This window comes from Parasteatoda tepidariorum, chromosome 10, assembly GCF_982258835.1.
Source record: "Parasteatoda tepidariorum strain Cologne lab strain chromosome 10, Ptep-v5.0, whole genome shotgun sequence".
NCBI lineage: Eukaryota > Metazoa > Arthropoda > Arachnida > Araneae > Theridiidae > Parasteatoda > Parasteatoda tepidariorum.
In genome coordinates, this window is record NC_141764.1 from 56154399 (window position 1) to 56173873 (window position 19475).

Genomic DNA, 19475 nt, shown 5'->3' on the forward strand with positions numbered 1-19475 from the left:
ATCTAGTCAGAAAAATATTTTATGGATATAATATGAACAAATTAATAAATTTGGAATAAAAAAACTTTTTTTAGATTATTTATTTTTTAAACAAAGAAATAAACTTTTATACTCATTTTCAACTGTATATTCTAAAGCTAACTCTCACGCATACTATTTTAATCATCGTTCTTTTTTAATTTTTCCGCACATCTCCTTGATACGGAGCTAACTTGGAGCTGTCATGGAATTAATTATTGATACCTGCAAAAACATTTAAAAACTGGGACTAAATTGTTATAAAATAAATCCAATATAATAAATAATATACTAAAATGTCACAAATTTTGCAAGTAATTAATAACTTTGCCTAATTACTTAACCTAATTTAGTAAATAATTACCTTAAAAATTTATACGTATTTGAACGTATATTAGTGTGAAACGATCAATTAGTTTATCTTCGCTAGCACCACAATCTTATGTATATTTTAAGGCCATGAAATTATTAACTCGTTTTAGCCCGTGCTTTTGAAAAGGAACTTGGAAGAAAAATATACCTTCAAAAATGCATCACTTTGTCGATAAAATTGATAATATGTATGTTTTAAAACCGTTGTTGAACAGCCCACCCAATTTTGAGTTTACGTTTACCAATGTTCAACTCCGTAGCCTGGTAATTGCAAACTCAATCCAGAGTAAAAGGGAACTCGTGGATGATATATTGGGGGAAATTTGTTTTTGCGAAAGATATTTTGATGGACATTTGCTTTACATTATTATATTTATTTGATGGTATTTGCTTTACATTACGCGGAAATCTTCCGCAGGTAGCCTGCCGGCAAGGGGACTGATATCCATGATCCGTCTGACACTGAGGGTATTTTAAGTCAGCACTGCGATCGGTGCGAACCGAGTTCTGAATTCGTATCAATCAGTCATCGCTGGAATTCAACCCCGGGTCACATCATTGGGAGGCGAGGGCTCTATCAAATGAGCCAAAGAATTATTTTATACTTGTACTTCATCTAAGCACAATTCCTTGCTGCCTTGCTTGTATGAGTGGAGCTGCTGAAGCTGTCAGAGATAGAATCCCATGTATTTATTAATTAAGAAAATGACTATAAATTTAAATTATGTGCATGTTTATCAAAAATATAATATTTATCTTAATTATCTTTAAATATATTCTTAATTACAAAATAAAAATAGTCTTAAGTCTAAATAATAATTAAAAGAAGTTTATATTTTTTCCTCCATATGAAGTATTGCTTTTATAATTTTTTTTCGTAAAACTAAATGTACAGTCAGGCAATAGAATATGAAAAACTAACACTTTTTCTTTTTCTGTTTTTTTACATTTCTACTTCTCCCTCTGTTACAGGAAAATCTCGGGAAAATGTAGAAAATATGGTAAAATCAATAGGTTTAAAAAATGCGCACTCTGTGAATACTACAATTCAATATTTTCTTTTTACATTTTTAATAATCAGCATAATTTGCTTAGATGCTCCAGCCACAAACTAGCAATCTAAACACCAATATAACTCAGTTTCAATGATTAGCAGCTTATTTCGCTGAAAACATTCACCAAAATATTTGAAAAAATTACTTCAAATAATCAAAAGTGGCTTTTAAAAAAAGGCATATTTGTAACACATTTTTAGTTTTGAGCACTCGAAACTATTTCTAGAAAATATTTGCTTAGGCGTTTTCTATCAAAGAGAAGATTAACAGCATTTAATTTAAGGAAAAATTCTGTTATAGGTTTCCGTTTATATTCCAAGCGAGATTTTGGAGGTTGGCAAGAAATACAAGTCCCTGGAAACAAACGAGAGCATACTTTCGAAGATTTACAATGCGGCACCCGATATCATTTTTATATGACTGCCTTTAATGAAGTCGGCGAAGGTCTTCCCAGTGATACGGTTACAGCCAAAACGCTGGGGGTAGGTAGGTACTTTTGTGATAATTTTACAATTTGAAATATTATTGAGAAATACGTTTTGTATAAGACATTAAGAAAATTTGTTGAGTAGATATTTTACATTATGTTTCAAGCTCACAAATATTTTCTATATTTTAAGAAATTACTAGCTTTCTCTGATGTTTTTCGTAGGTATATTTTCGAGAAATTGAATAGGTGGAATTAAATTTTTTGAGGAATTATATATTTACTTTAATGAATGTATGAGAAGTTAATTTAACAACAGTGGGGAACAAATTTTTAGTTGCATTTATGCAACTGCTTGATATTTCCTAATTCGGGAGTGGGGATTTTGTAGAAATTATCAAGTTTAAAAACGTTATATATAGTAAGGAATAGTGTAAAAGTTGTGACGTACTTCTAGGAAAGCTAGGACACATAATCAGGACTAAATTCGCATAAAAAAACTTGCCTCAAAGTGTCTTCACACGCAGCTAGAGTTGTTCTTCATTATGACATATTAATAAGCACATGGAGAAACAGTTCATAATAAAGAAGAACTCTTAGTGGCGTAAAAAGACTTTTCCGGGAATGAATTTTTTTCCGATTTTAATCGTAATGATCTGTCCTAACTTGCCAAGAAGTTTGTTGCAACATTTATGCAATTTGCTGTTGTTAAAAAAATAAAGATATTGAGAGAGAGCGATAAACTAGAGCTATGAGAGATAAATCGACAGCAAATTTGAAATCAGAGATACAAAAGTATCTAAGATTCGTTATAAAAGGCTGTTGCAACAGAAAACACAAAAAAATGCTCGCTAATGTAATTCAGAAAATTGTTTTAATTTAAAGACTATGAATGTGCCTGCGAATGAGAAAAAAGATTTCAATCATAGTTTATCAATATTCTTCGAAAGCACATTTTATTAAATGTCAAGTTGAATTGTGTGTCAATGAGCATAAAGTAAAATGTGAATAAAATAAAATAAAAAAAAAGACATAAAGCTAAAAGTAAAATAAAAATGTTAAAAATAAAGTGAAATCTGTGAATAACTAAAAATTAATAATGCTTTTCAGAAGATTTTACTTTATTTGGTTTTAGATTTCAAAATTTAATTAAATATTCAATGTTTTAAAATTTAAACTGTAGAAAAGTAAGCGTTCAGGACATTATATTTGATTTTAATAATTGCATATGTATTCTCCGAAAAATGTATGAAATTATTTTCTAGTATCTGACTTAGAAAAAAGTAGTTTTAGCCATGACTCAATGCTAATTACTGTATAAAAATTTAATCATAATATTTTTTTATCAGAACATGGTTTATTTTCTGTCAGTTGTCTATAAATTGATATAGCAGATAAATCATTATAACATCATGCATTTTAATACACTTTTCAATTTCAGATTTTTTAATATTATTTGATATCCACTTATTGGAAATTTAAGTATGATAAAATTGTATATTCATAAGAATTTTTTTTTCATTTTTTTTAAGATATAAAATTTTGAAATGAGTTTTAAAAAATATGAAACTCAAAACATTTTAGAAAATATAAAATTGTATAACGATTTTTTATATTTTTATGATATCGAACATACAGTTTATGAACTTTAACTGAATTTTGATAACGAATAATTTTATTAACGAATTTATAGTTTCATGTAAGGAATAAAAGCATTTAATGAGTTTTAAAAAAAACTATAAACTTATATGACTTTAGAGAATATAAAATTGTATGACGACTTTTTATATTTTTATGATATCGAACATACACTTTGTGAATTTCAACTGAATTTTGATTAAGATCAATTTTATTAACAATTTTATAATTTCATGTAAAGTATAAGATTTCTAATGTTATTTTACTATCTTTAATATCATTTTAGCTCCTATTGCCCCCAGCCAGAATTTATTTTTACGAACAAATGCTACTCATGCATTTTTATACTTAAACAAATGGAATGATGGTGGATGCGCTATCACGTTTTTTGTCATCCAGTATAGATTAGAAAACCAGAAAGAATGGACTTTAGTTTCAGATCATGTACTCATGCAGGCAGAACCATTTGAACTTGATTCTTTGAGTCCTGGAACATGGTATCGTCTTCATATTACTGCACATAATGATGCTGGCTCAACTCAGGCTGAATATTCTTTCAGCACAAGCATAATGAATGATGGTATAGTAACTCAATACAAAATTATGTTACATATATATAATATTTTGGTGACGGTTTATGAGAAATTTTACCAGTAGTAGTAGTGCTAGTCAAACAATAAACTAGCCTGTTTCCATTCATATAAAATACGATACCTTAAAGACATGGAAACTCCTCATCTAAAATTGTTCGCCGTGAAATATCAGCAAACTTAAGCATTTATGAAAAAAAAGTACGACATGTAATATCTGAATTCAATTAACGATTTCCAAATATTTCAAATTTTGAGCCACTAGCAGCTACTAAATTCAAAATAGTTATAGTTTTTTGCGTATTGTAAAAGTAGGAGATATCACACTTAAATATGCGCCAGTGTAAAAGTAAATTTTAATTCGAATATTTTACATGAGCACCAAGGTGGTAGTTACTACGGCCTTCAGAGTTTAAATTTTGTCCCCGTATACACTTGTTTAACAAATTTTCTTGAAAATAACCAGGCTTGATGCATTTTATAGCTTCATAGCCATAGTTTGAGCAATACAAACTAAACTTTTTAACATTATCATCCAAGCCACGGTGGCCCATGGGAAGAAGTCTTCGCCTTCGTAATGACGTGGACCAGGTTTAAATCCCAGCTGCGACTGTTTGATACAAATTCAGCTTACTTCCGGTTCACATCGACCCCACCGATGACGTAAAACATCCTTATCTTTGCTAAATCGTGTATATTTAACAACATTAAGAATTCATTTATCCTAAATTTTCGATGCTTACTAATAACTTTTTATTAACTTTTGTAAACGGTCACAGTCTAATTTTAAAGCTAACCGTGGTAGATTTTCCTGTTTTCCTTATCCATGTGATGCAAATGCGGGTCTGTACCATAAGAAAAAAACTTCAATGGAGGCTAGTTTGTCCCTGAGCTAGATCCAGAAGTTTTTTTTTTCCTTCTAGGTGGTTTTCAAATTTACGAGGCGACGGTGTTGAACATTGATAGTCGTTAATTTCGAATTAGGTCAGGTGTTCAACGTCTGTTATAAAAAAAAAAATATTATCTTTTTTTGAATGGCTTGTCAAATTTTCCCGTACTTGGAAAAATGATCTATTAAGAGTATGCATAAAAAGCTTGTCAACTTTCCCGTTTAATTTGATTATTTATATCCGAATATAGTAACATCGATGTGTTTTACTAAAATCTTCCAAATATGGTAATCAAATTTTTAATTCTGTGGTATCAACAGTAGAAAGAAAAAACACAACCGCTGTTTTATAAGCTGTAGTGGCAGTTAATTTAATTTACCATTAGAATTGCTTGCATTTTCTTTGCAAGTTAAAATGATTTTAGCAGGTTTTTACCAACCAGCAACTCTTGCATTGGTCTTTGTAAAGAGGAAATTTTTTTAAAACTTTTTGTGAAGTTTTAAGTCTTGTACAATTTATTAAATGTCCAATATTCGGAGTCGAAGAATATCTGTATTAGTCAAGATTTTAATGCTTATGCTGTTGCACTAAAAGTAAATTTAATGATGTCACTTACCTGTGACAAAATGTCATTCTCGATGTTACCAACAGTTGTGTGATACTTAGCAATTCCTTGAATAATGCCATGAATCGGCTTTTTCGTTGATAAAACCAAATAGATGGATTGGTTTTTTTTTCTTCAAAAATGTGGTAATTAAATGGAAATAGAAGTTTTTTTACCACCTTCTATAGGCAACATTTTGGGAAAAGGAAGACGAATTCAAAAATTTAATAAACGACCAAGGTCAAATGGTACGTGTCGCGTTAGCTAGGTGTCGCAACAATTAAAAATAATTATTATAAAATTATATATATATTGTATTTACGAAAACAATTATTTGTTTCATTGTATCATTTAATACATACCTACTTCGAACCTCATAAGTATTTATCATTAATTGCTGGGGAAATTTTCTTCTACAGTTTATTTTTAGGTTAACCTTACAAATAAGCATATCAAAATAAGTGCCGCCAAAAATTATTAAATAATAAAACAAACACGAGAAAGGATTCATTTTATTCTTGGCATTTTCGAGTTATTTAGTTGTTCATTATGTGAAACGACTTTTTAATGTACATGAAGCAAATAAAAATATTTTTTAATTAGTTATTAATATGTGTAGTTCTTTTTTTTACATAATAATCTTAATCCACATTTTGAAAGAATGTTTTATAAACCTCCGCACATAATAAATGTTAGCACTATCTTGAAGAAAACCTTGTTCTGAATTTTCAATATACCTTTAACATACTGATTTTCCAATTAATTGAAATTTTGTAAGAAAAATAAAAGATGTATTCATTGATTTTTGGTCGCATCAATAAATGTTCAACAGTAACAGTATCAGTTTAATTATAATTAAAATAGCTTTTCTTATCATTTTACATATTTATATCAATGATTTTTTTTAAAAATGTCATTAAACAATTTTTAATAATGTACTAGAATATTATAACGATTATAGAGGGTGAGGGAGAAATTTTATTTAGAAAACAAATTATCAATTGTCTGCACTTTTATGTATCAACATCTTAAATTTTAATGTCAAGCCAAATACTTACAAAAATGTGGATGGAAAATCCATTTTATAATTTTAATGGGGGAAAGATACTCAAATGCCAATGATTTCATGCCTTAATTTTCTTAATTTTATTTTCAAACAAATTTGTAAGAAAAGAACTGCACGTTCATGGAAAAGTCTGATTTAATTACGATGTATATTTGATAATTTTGTCTGGAAAAACTTTTTTCGAATGGAGGTAATTCTTTGTCTTGAAGTATCTAACTTTAATTTCGAACAAAGTCTTAGAGTAAATAAGCATTTATTAAAAACCCTAATTTTCTTAAGGTAGTAAAAATTAACAATAACATTATATGTTTATTTTTCTCTCTTTTTTTTTCTCTTTTTTTAGCTGTTGACTTGATTACACCAATCATCAGACGCCCTGCACCTTTTTACACGAACCTGGCTATTATTGCTCCTGTAGTTGTTACTATTATGATTTTAATATCTGTACTCATTGTTGTTTGTGCTCTCAGTAAACGTAGAAGGAATGGAGATAGACAGTATGAAGGTAATCATTTACTTTTACAAAACTAAAAGAGGCATAAAGAAGATAATCATATCTAAATAAATTATAAGAATAGTTTTCTTAAAATTTATAAATAATAATTATACTCAAATTCAAGGTGGCAGTCATAATAATTACTCCAATAAACGAGTTAATGATGCTCATTTGGAAATCAGACTGAATTTTATTTGAAATATATATTGAAATGAAATATTTGTTTGAAATATATACATTGTAAGTCTACGAAACCAACTAAATTAACTTGATGTAATAAACAAACATTAGAATAATTTTGTTTCCTTTAGACCATGGGTTCTTAACTTGAGTGCTATAATCCTCCAATTGGCTTTTAGAGGCACGCTAGAAAAAATAAAGGTATTTGAGTGTTAACAGGGAATTCAAGAGGGTTGTCAATAATTATAGGTGAGATTAGCTTCAAATACGCATTAAAACTGATAAATATTATGGTTGGGAATCACATAAAATACTTAAATTTCAAACTCAACATATAAAACATAATCTTATCAAATAAATATTTTCATTTTTTTTGAAGTGGAGAAGAAAATACTATTATGCCCAACTATACCCATGATCTTGGTTGAAACTCAAGTCTTTTTTGCCCTTACCGCTTCCCCTTTAGGGGCTGGTATATCCTGAAATTTAATTGAATACGCTTTTCTTTTTAACAAAAAGTTTTACTTTTTGAGAGTTTTAAGTATTTACCTCCTATTCATTTCTCTATAGTTTCTTTAATTGTTTTTATAAAGAAGTTTTGAATACATTTTTAAGCGTATTTATCATATATTTTAAGTATTTTCTATTTTGTTAAACAATTATAAGGCCTATCCATTAAATCTAATTCACTTATTTGATTTCTCAGTATTAGATGTTGTAAAAAAAACACAGTAGTCACATGTTGATTATCAGATTTCAACAGGCTGGTTATCAATTTCTTAATTTTACTATTTATTTTAATTTTTTTTATAATTTAAAAGAAAAAATATTTAATAAATTATTTTATTTATACTACGAAGGGATATGCTTGAATTAAGTTTTACTCAAAAATTTGCATCATACAAATTATATATAATAAAATCTCTCATAACACAATTACTTGAATAGTTTAAATGAATGATCGGGCGGAGTTTTTTCGAATATTATTTGAAAAATAAAGAATAAAAGTATAATTTGCAACAAGTAAAATTTTAGAGATTTTTTTTTCTTTTTTAATTTTAAAATATTTTATTTTTCTAAAGCAAGTGACAATATGAAAACACTATAAAAATATCTAGGTGTTTTCTCACATATATTTTGGTAGGAAAAAAATGTTTTGAAATCTTTCAACTGAAATAAAATGTATTTTATGAAAAAGTATGCATACTAATATATATCATAAGTGTATATAAAAACAATATCGTTTTTACAACAAACTAAGAGAAACATTTGAATAAATATAAACTATGTGGTGCTATATATGCAATAAATATTTTTTTTAATGTTAAACATTACTTTAAAAATTCCTTAACAGATGCTCAGAGTGTGAGAAAAGAGATAAATCCTGAAGCAGTACAGATGTCAGAATATGAGGTAAAGCAAGATGGAACATATGTACAAGCAAAGGATTCGTCATTATATTTTCCATCTCCATATGCAACAAGCAGAGTGCCAGTATTCTCTTTAGATGAAAGAAGTTCGGGAGAAAGTAGTACAGATGGCCGATCCACATTACGGGATATGGAAAGGCCATACGATGTTCCATTCGCAGTAAAACAAGTAATAGATAAATTCAAGAGAATAAAATTTATTAATTTTATTGATAGCTATTTTTTTGTTCCATTATTTAATGCTAGAATGAATGCGGATTTGAATGTTCAAGATCAGTAGAGTTTTTTTTTCCTTGCGGATATATTTTTCAAGTGCTATTTTTAGTTCAAGTGAAACCTTTGCTGTTTGTTTTAAGAACGAGAAAAAATAGAAGATTAATTTATTTCAAACGCGATATTTTATGTTGTATTATAATCGTATGTATATATTCACAATCTATGACGCTAGAAAATGTCAAGATGAACAAATCTGAAGAATATAAATTAGACATGGCAGATTAAGCAGACAATTCCCGAGTTTGGCATTAACTGTAGTTTTTTTTTTTTTTTTTTTGATTGAATGATGTTGTTTCCACCTTTGTTAAATCTACTTTTCAAACAATTTTGATCTCTTATTTGTTTTAAACACGGGTAACGTTTTTTCTTTTTTCAATTTAACATCTGATAATTTTAATAATATAAATTTCGCTCTTAATTTAACAAAATGCATATTTAAATTTATAAAAAGTCATACCGTTACAGTATTATATGTCTTAAAAATATTGATATAACTGAAACAAATCCCCTTATGAAAAATCCAGATTTAGATTAATATCTTTTTAATCACTAGATGGCAGCACTACAACTCTTATTCTCAATGTGCTGAAAATAAAATATTTCAAAAAATGATGCAGTTGATAATCGCTGCGAATATACTATCGCAGATAATTAAACATATCCCTGCATCCAAAGAATATTGAAACTTAGAAAGACAATCAAATCTTAAAAATATACTTTAGGGTATTGAATGCGTTCATGCAATTTTAATTTACTTTTAATTACTTAATTAATTTACCTACTTTAATTGTATACCTCTATTTTTAAACTCTTTTAAAAATTATAATGTTAAACTATGTCTAATTTAATGTTAAACTATGTCTAAAATTATAATGTCTGTTATAACTATAGTTCTTCTCAACATGAAGCTATAATTTCATAGTGTTCTCAAAGCAATCTTTTGTGGTTTCCAATTACCATGTCAAAATTTCTTATAACTTATTTTACTTGTACGTATTTTGGAAATTTAATTTTATGCTAAGATATAGTCCCTTTTCGCAATACTCAGCAATTTTCACGTTTAGTGTGTAAACATTTATATTTTTTACGAAAAATAAATCATTACGTTACAATTAATACTTATTTCATCTTTCGAAATTTTTTACCGCATTCTATGACACATATTTAGTTATCAGTTGCAACTTCATAAACAGTTTCATTTATTAAATTATTTTTTAAATGTTTGATTACAATCAAAACTTGTTAGTGTTTTGGCCAAACAGTAACAGTTTTTTAAAAGTAGCTTTACATTCTTTACTGTTTAATAATTTTGATGTTCATAATATTTAATAGTTCTGAAACCATAGCTAAATATATTTTACATAAAATATTTTGCATAATATAGCAATTTTATGCTGCAAGTTTATTATATGATAAATTTTAAGATAAATTTTTAGTTTTAATCAAAAATAAATGAGTAAAATTAAAGGTAATAAAAGTCTGACCAGCACATTTCCCTCTACTTTTTTCACTAAATCAGTTTTATTTTTTGTTATTATTATGCTTTTAAACTTTTTATTTGTCGGCCCATGTGTGAGAAATATGTTTTTTCAACCTAATATCTTGCAAAATATATTTAACGAGTTTCAATAAAAGGACGTTGTAGGTTGTTTGTCCACGTTTAATGAAATTGGTAAATTCTTTAATGCATTATTATAAAGTTTTTTGATGTTTTTAACATTCTGGTGAAATTGAATTCTTTTTTTTAAAATTGCTTTTATTTGTTTCATACACATTTGTTTTCTTTGCGCTAACATGATTTTAGCTATATGTATAAAGAAAAAAAAAGTTAAATAGAGAAGAAATTTTCATAACCTAGGTGCTGATCCATAATTTAATATATATATTTTTCTTACCGAGCACTTGGTGTCATTTTGTGCAAGAAGTGAATCACGAGAAATAAAATTTTATTTTTCAAATCCATCAGCTTAAAATTTAAATGTTTTAGGGTAGATAACTTTGCGTGTAACGTTGGTTATAATTTTCGAACAAGTAGAAGCATGATCAAATTTTATTTTATTTAATAATGTTTTTTTTTTTTTAATTTTATAATGTTTCTTTTTTAAATTTCATACTCAAAACTGAATTTTTCTTATCAGTTTGAGTTCAGAATATATAAGTTTGCTTCATAAATATAGAATTATAAAAACTCATAAAAATAGGAAAAGACATAAACACTTTTCAAATAAAGTTTATTGCTAAAAATCATCGACTAGCATTTTATTCTTGTTACAGCTTTGAATGCACGTTTACGAAAGTGGGATCAATTCAAAATGCTTGTTTATACATCTCTAAATGTATGTTTATGAAAAAAAGTCACAGCTCAAAATGAGTGTGTAAAAAAATAGATCAAGCTCAAAAGGCGTTTTTAATATAATGAAACAAGATATTTAAGAATTTAAGAACAAGACATGACAATAGTTTTCAAACTTCGTTTTTAATTTTACTCTTTTTTCCAAAATAAACCAATGAATTCAAATAAATTCGTCACGAGATTACTTCAATTCGCATAAGTCACTTGGTTCACCAAAAGTTGATGCGGGATTGATTATAAATTTATATTAAAGGGAGAAAATTTACTTTATAGGAATTGTTTTTAAAGCTCAGAGTTCTGAATCGATCGTCATGTATTTGACGCAGACATCACTCGAAAAGTTACAACTGATATATACCTAACCACCCGGACTCCAAAGTCCAGAAATTTGCCCTGTAATGCTTATACATGATATTTTTTTTTTTTTTTTTGTAACCGTTGTTGAACAGCCGACCCAATTTTCGGGTTCACGACTACTAATTTTCAAAACCGTAGTCTTGTAATTTTCAACTCAACCCAGAAGACAAGGAACTCCTGAATCAAGTATTAGGAGAAATTTGCCTTTCGTGGTGGAATTTATGATGGAACTAACCAGCATTTGTGATACACGGAGAGTAAGACAACGAGAACCTTCCATGGTTAGTCTGATGGCAAGGGGACTCTAACCCGTGATCCGTCTACCACTGAGGATATTTCACGCAGCACTGTGGTCGATGCAGGCCGGAGATTGATTCGCATCAACCAGCCAATGCTGGGATTCGAACCTTATTCACCTCATTCAAAGGCGAACGCTCTATCCTCTGAGCCATCACGATTCATAAATATGAAATGTAATCCGGCAATTCCATGTTCAGTTGTTAGATTTGGTTTAAACATTGAAATGGCGCATTTTTTCCTAGTGCCCATTTTCTAAAAGAGACATTTCCAGCTATGTCCCTTTTGTAAGAACGCATTTTGAGCTGTGTCCAGAATAAAAAGTTCATTGATGAAACGCATATTTGCTGAAGTTGCCACTTACAATAAAAATTTTCCAGAACTTTCGACTGGTGAGTTGTTGGCATCAAAAACTGTTTTCCTCATTGCTGTACAATTGGAAAATTAGGTATAGCTGGGAAATTTCAGTGCAATTTTGAATAGCACATTAATACTTAGAGGGATAATTTTCATGTTAGAGTTCATTCTAAATGTTAAATATAATTCAAAAATGATATTTTTAGTTAAAGTCTTATTTTAATAAATTTTACTCCAATTTTTTATTTCAGTCAAGCAATACAAAGCATATAAAAGGAGGGAAGTCCTTAACTCAATCAGAAGTGGAGCATATGTACAGCTTTCCAAGTAAGAGTTTTTTTACTCTATTTTTTTAATAATGAAACAAAAGTCCTCATTTAATTTTACATCTAAGTAATATATAATTTCGGCTCTGAGTAAAATATCAAAGTAAGAATTGGTGAATTCTTAGAAATTCAACATTAAACGAAACTGCTAGGCCCTGCATGGTTAACACTATTTATAAAATGTTATTTGACATTTTTCTTCCTGTGAAATTTCTCTCAATAATTTTGCACATTGAAATTCTGGTTTAAATGTGCTAAATTTTATTTATGTATCAATATCCTTTTAAAAATAATTTTAGAATTGTTGATTACCTTAAAAGAGATTTTTCCTTCAAAAAAAAAAAGAGATTTCCTTATAAGCGAGAGATTCAACGAGAATAATTTTTAATAACCATTTGACGAAAATGCCAAATATGTTTATTTTTGTTCTCGGAAGAAAAACGAAAATTGTGAAACTAGTAATGCACTATAAAACTGTAAAGGCTTATGGGTGAAGTTATCAGGAAAAAAAAGTTTTAGCAATGATTTTCTAAGATTAATAAAGCATGGTCCATAGAGTTTTACATGAGTATTAAAACGATATTTTAAGTTTCTTTTTTGTGTATATACAGGTTGATACAATACTAGTGTTTTAATATTTATCTGTTGGTGAGGAATATGATAAAAATAAAGATTCGTATAGAAATATAAGGTCGCAAACTTAAAACAGAAGCTCAAAGAGATGCCAAAGGTCACGAGGAGAATCAGGAGCGATGCCTGCCAAAACTGGATTAAATGTGGTCGCAATAAATTTTTACTAATTGAAGAATTAAGAAATAAATTGTAATTAATGACCTACTGTCTGACACTTTTCAGTTTCTGACTCTTTGAAATATAGTGCGCCTGCATTAAGTTTATAAAAGCATTTTTTTTTTTTTTTGTATGATGTTATGCTCCTGATCTATAAGTATGTTCTTGAAAAAAAAGTCTGTATCACCTAAGATAAACTTTTATAAATCGAACTTTATTTAGTTTCAATTGAACTTTATTTTAGTAGATAGGAATATCTAAATTTTTTTCTCAATTTCGCTCCAATCCCAAATCGCAGCAGCCATGTATTAAGCTTGGTTTTGAATATCGGGAAGTGGATTTCGTTATTGTTACAGATTTTTAGAAAGTAAATCCAATAAAAATGTATGGATAATCCTACAGTGTAATGAATCACTTAAACAAAGTTAGCATTCTATGCTTTTGGTATGTCAAATTTTCTTTGAATATCTGGTATATTTTTTTTTCTTATCCTTATTTTAAAAATTAAGACTCTATTATTCATGTGTCATGTCAATAAAAAAAGACGTGTTAATAGTTTAAGTTGAAAGTCCTAGCTTTGCAATTATTGATAATTCTTAATTCTTCTCATGCAGATCGGCCATCAAGTGGACATCATCAAACAACAGGATCTCATCGAAAAGAATCTATGTCTGGTCGACGTTGGTCTGCTGATGTTGATGATGACTACATACCAGACAACAATGATTCCAGACCTAGATCAACTGCCATTTCTTCCAGCAGATGGCACTGCGGTACCAAACAAGGTGGTCCCTATGATAAAACATGTCGGGATGGGTAAGCAGGCGTGGGTTGTAGAATGTTGATGTGACATCGGGGAAGCAATTAATAAATTTACAAAAAAAAAGGAATTAAAAAAATAATAATCACGAAATTTTTCCCTAATATATTTGACGAGTTGAAAATGTTTTTTGAAATTAAACGTTTTACAAGAAACGAATTGAAAATTTCATTGCATTTTCCACGTCTCTATTATTATTTGTTAAACATAATATATATTAGTTAATATAGGATGTTTATAATTGTATTGATGTTAATTTAATATTTTCCGTTTATTTAATAAACATATATTTTAAATAAAATAAACAGTTTCATTTCGGTAAGATTACTGATAAATAGCAGCAATTCGGAATGTGAAATTTACAAACATAAATAAACGAAATGCTTTTTAACTTTTTTTTTTATTTTCTTACAATATTTTTTGTTTTTATTTAAGTTTTAGGATTCGAAGCAAAATAACGCATTAAGTTACAGTACGACTTTAAATGAATATTAAATATCCTCCCTCATCAATTTGTATTAATTTAAATCCATTTATAGATATTACTAACACAAAAGCTTAGTTATTTCATACTATGAATTATTGCCGCAGTTTAAATGTTTTACGTTTTAGTTACAACTTTAACCTTACAGAGCTGCCATCTATTAGGAAATTCCTAAAATCATTACTTAACTTCTTTGTAAGTACAATATATCCAATATAAAGTGATTTCGTGAGAATTTAATTTTTAACTTTTTGTATGTTTTGTGTTGTTTTGATTTTTAAATTAAAAAAATATGCGTGATTTTTGTTTAATTTTTTAAAAATCCATTTTTTCAATTTCAATAATATTTCAAGTGAAATATAATCCAGATTACTATATTGTTTAATAAAAAATATTTTTTGAATTCAAGCTTATTTATTCATAAAAAGACGCAAGTAAAACATTTATTTTTCAAAAATTAATCTGAAATTTACTCTTAAATCTGGTATAAAAATTCTCTATATCTAAAACAGCCCTATAAATAGGCATCAGTTCAATTTAATTTATACTAAAAAACCCACATTTACTTCTTTCTTAATACCATATCAGTAACTTCATTGCGTTTTAACAATAATTATCATATCAATCTTAGAACTTATTACTTAATTTCAATTAAACTCCATTAATTAAAACATGTGTTTGGTGAAACAACAAGAAATACGTATTATATTCAAAATGTACAGGGATAATCAAATAATATATTGGATAAAAAATCATACGCACGTGAAATACTTTCAGAAAAATTAATATAGCGAAGACAAACTCTCCCTGCCCACATCTCCGGATTACAAATTTAAAATTTTAAAAATGCAAGCTCCTTTTTCTATTGCAAATTTGGATTTTCCAGAAATTGTATTCCAGTTTGATTTACTTTTCGAAAGTACTTTTTTTCTGTTTTGTTTTGTTCACAGATGATACTGGAATGGCACTATGAAAATGAGATACAAATCGCTTTAAATGGACAAAGCTGATATCTCGATAAATACTTGCCATGATAAATAAATAAAATTATTCGTGTTTCGTATTTTAAAAAAATCGACCTAGTCACCCAAAAACCAACTCTTTCTCAGACATCTGGACTCAAGCCTTGAAAATCTATCCTATATCAAGGCGAAGGGCATCATTAAATTTATGTATCAAAATCATGAAATATTAGTGTCATTAAACATATGTTATGAAAATATTTCAGACTTGTATATAAAGTTTTAAACGAGCAAGCATATTCCTGAATCCATTCAATAATTTCCATATTATATTCTAGGAAATATACAAATTTTTTTTCAAAATATATTGAAATTCAAAGCAGCATGCCTTATAAAAAGGAGGAGAATTATTTAATCCTCAAAAGTACACTAGTTAAGTAGAGTTTGATTAGTTTATGTATATATATATATATATTTAAATATGAAACAAATAGGTTGATGCTACACTTTTACTAAAATAAGTATTCCTTAGGAAAGTAATTCATAATTTAAAAATTATTCCCACAAAAGCTAAATAATTTAAACATGAAAAATTATAAGGAAAGTTACGAAATATCATGCAATAAAAACAATTGAATCTGGTTTAATAGAATAATTGCCTTATAAAAAAACTAATTGAATTATTTATTTTACCAGTAATAAAATATTGATCTCTTACTATCTTTGTAAGAGTAACAGTCAGAGAGTCGTCAGTGCAGTGTTTCTTTTGCTTTACTTTCCATTCACTGTAAAATATTTTGAATCAAATTGCAGTTAAGAATATGGGTATTCTTTTTTTACCACGAAATCCAGCTTTACCGTAAAACTTTACAGTTCAAAAAATTTATACATCGCATATTTTACACAATATTTTATTATCAAATAATTGAATCACTATAATTTAATAAATATTGCTGCAAAAATTATAATTTAAAGATCCGAGTTAGAAAACAAGTTTACCGTTAAATTGAATTTACGAATGATACACCCACACTGAGAAAAAGAAATATGACCAAAACTACTAAATTATGGCAACATTTATCGTCTTTCTGGAGCCATGGGAACACTAAAAAGCTCAGTAATTCTTATCGAAGTTCTTTTTTAATGATTTTTGTAAAATTAGCAATACGAATGGTTTTTTAATGTGCAATATAACTTGGTAATAGTGCTGAAATTTAATTATTTCATTATGATATCTTAGAGCATGGCATAATATTATTTATATATTAAATTTTACTTCTGAGTCTTGTACTTTTTACTAAATGTGTAGTAAGAACTTTTTACAGTAATTTGATCTGGAATTTTTCTCAGGGTACGAAACTAGGAATTACTGTTTATTGTATGGTTTAGAAGAGACTTCTTGATCTTAGAAAAAATACTTTTATTTCTTGTGTCAAGAATAATAAATCCCATTTATTTTCAGAATTCGAAAATAACCATCATTTCAGCATTTATTTTTATTTTATTTGTTTTAAAGAGTTTAAAAATTGTAAATGACTGTTTATTTCTTTTTTCCAGAAGCTTTAAAAAAGCTAAATAACAAGGTGTTATTGCACATATTTAGAAAATTTAGCAGGATTCATTTGATAGAAAACTTTATTATTAAAAAAAAGTAAAAATATAAAATATCTACAATTTTTTGTTCTTTCATGCAGGTATGAGGATGAGGAGTGGGGAAGCCCCTTTCATTTATCCGGAACACGTGACGTAGGGGAAAGTAGTGATGCAGAATGTGACAGGGACCAGATTTTATACGTCCATACTGACACAGGTAAATATTTTCAAAACAATACTTCTAATAAATTATTCCTTAAATTCTTATTGAATTTATTTCAAATTAATAAATATTGCAAAAATGCCGATACCCAAAATTAAGTTTTGAGACTTAATAAAATAATGTTGATCCTTTGACCGATAAATAAATAAATAAATAAAATCATAAATTTCTTATGCATTCTTTTTTAATTTTAAAAGCTTTAATTTTCAAGTTAGCTAAAGATGGAAGAAAAAAAATTTATTTTGTTAGATCCATTAAGAAAAACTTACATTCGTTTTAAAAGACGACACATTAGTTTTAAAATACGGGGAATTATTTTTGACAGAAAGGGTATTTAGTTATTAGCGTCCTAATTATTTCATTTTAAGTCTGACAAAAATTATAGTTATTTCACTTTTTTTGACAAACTTCTAAGCATGCTAGTTTTGTAAGCAACAATTTTACTTTTAAAAAATACATAGAAAGCAAGCTAGTTATCGAGCAGCCTTAAATAGTTATGATTCTGAAAATTTATTTTTAATCGTAATTTAATTAAAATCTTATGATACATTAAATCTTTTTTTAATTTTTAATGATTTCTTAAAGTTTAAGTTGCAAATAGAATTTAAACTCAAAAAACTAAAACATAAACTTCTAAAAACAATTATATCCATGTGCTATCTATTTCAGAATGACATGCACACGTATTTCCTTTCCAATAAAGTAGTCGAAAGCCTAGATTTTGCTAAGTGGTGTTGAATAAATTTTTAATCGCGAATTAATGGTGCCAAATGATTAATTTATAGCATATGAAACTACCATTAGAGAGCATAATTACTCTTTCGGGAGCTTTCTAAGTCAGAGAAGGGAAACATTTCTGATATATTACTCAGGCTCACTCATGTAAAAGTACCATTAGGAAAGACATTGTGTTTCGGAAAATAGCTCAGTTTGTAAACAGAAAACATTAATGCATGGAGTACAATAATGTTTAATCGTCTTGCGTCGTCAGTTTTTTTTAAATATTTTTTTAATTTTTTCTTTCAAGTTCATTATAAGACCAAAGAAAAAAAAACTCAATTGATAAATTAAATAACTAACGCTTTAAAAATTTCAACATATTTTATAATTTTAAATTCTACTATAAGCAAATCCAGATCAAATTACGATGAAAAGTACCAGCACTCACGGAGACGGAACTTTTTATACGTTAAAATCCGTTTTTACCGGAATGAGTTACGAAGCAAAAAATCTAATAACTAATAAGAAATCTAATAGAATTTTCTCAGTAATAATTACAATAAAATAACGGAATTATTCTAGTTAAATAAATACTGCTGTAAAAATAATGGTATAATATTTTACGGTAAAAAATTTTAAGAGCCGTTACTTTGTATCATAACTTGATACAGAATTTTTTACAATGTTCAAAAGAGCTGCAATAATTTTAGTTAAAAACGTGACTGTTGTTAGAAAATTAACTTTTTTGAAAATCATCTTAACTGCCAAGTAAATATTCTTTGTTTATTTAGAATGAAGATGTAATATGCTTTTACTGCGTTCTTCTTTCATTTCCAAGAACAGTCCCGCTTAATAGTCTGACCGTTTTTTCAACTGCAGAAGGAAAAAGAGTGTGGTAATTCGATCACCACGTGATAATTTTCTTGAAGTTATATAAGAACTGGTCTTATCTGAACCGAAGATAAGCACGTTGACATTTAATGCCCTTTTGTCTTGCAAGCAAAGTGACGATGAGGATACAGAAAACTAACTGGTTTTAAAACAAAAGGTTTACATTTCAATTATTATGACCGAGTCAACTCAACGCTTCAGCGTAACTAAAAATATCTCAACTTATGTATTTCAAAATATCGTAATGATGGTTTGGAAAAG

General features: G+C 27.8%; 1 protein-coding gene across 2 annotated transcripts in view; it reads left to right on the forward strand.

Annotated features, from left to right (window-relative positions):
- The window catches only part of LOC107443056 (cell adhesion molecule Dscam1), a 208928-nt gene that overhangs the window by 187248 nt on the left and 2205 nt on the right, over positions 1-19475 (forward strand). Inside the window, exons 21-27 of one of the 2 annotated variants that reach the window (XR_001583949.3) lie at positions 1746-1931; positions 3797-4090; positions 7004-7165; positions 8691-8935; positions 12658-12733; positions 14136-14306; positions 17482-17597. Coding sequence is in view for 1 of the 2 variants with exons in the window: in XM_016056799.3 (XP_015912285.1) it covers positions 1746-1931; positions 3797-4090; positions 7004-7165; positions 8691-8935; positions 12658-12733; positions 14136-14337; positions 17482-17597 (1281 nt within the window). In the remaining variant the exon portion in view is untranslated. Of the gene's footprint in view, positions 1-1745; positions 1932-3796; positions 4091-7003; positions 7166-8690; positions 8936-12657; positions 12734-14135; positions 14338-17481; positions 17598-19475 lie in introns of both variants that reach the window. The other variant, XM_016056799.3, reaches the window with a different exon arrangement.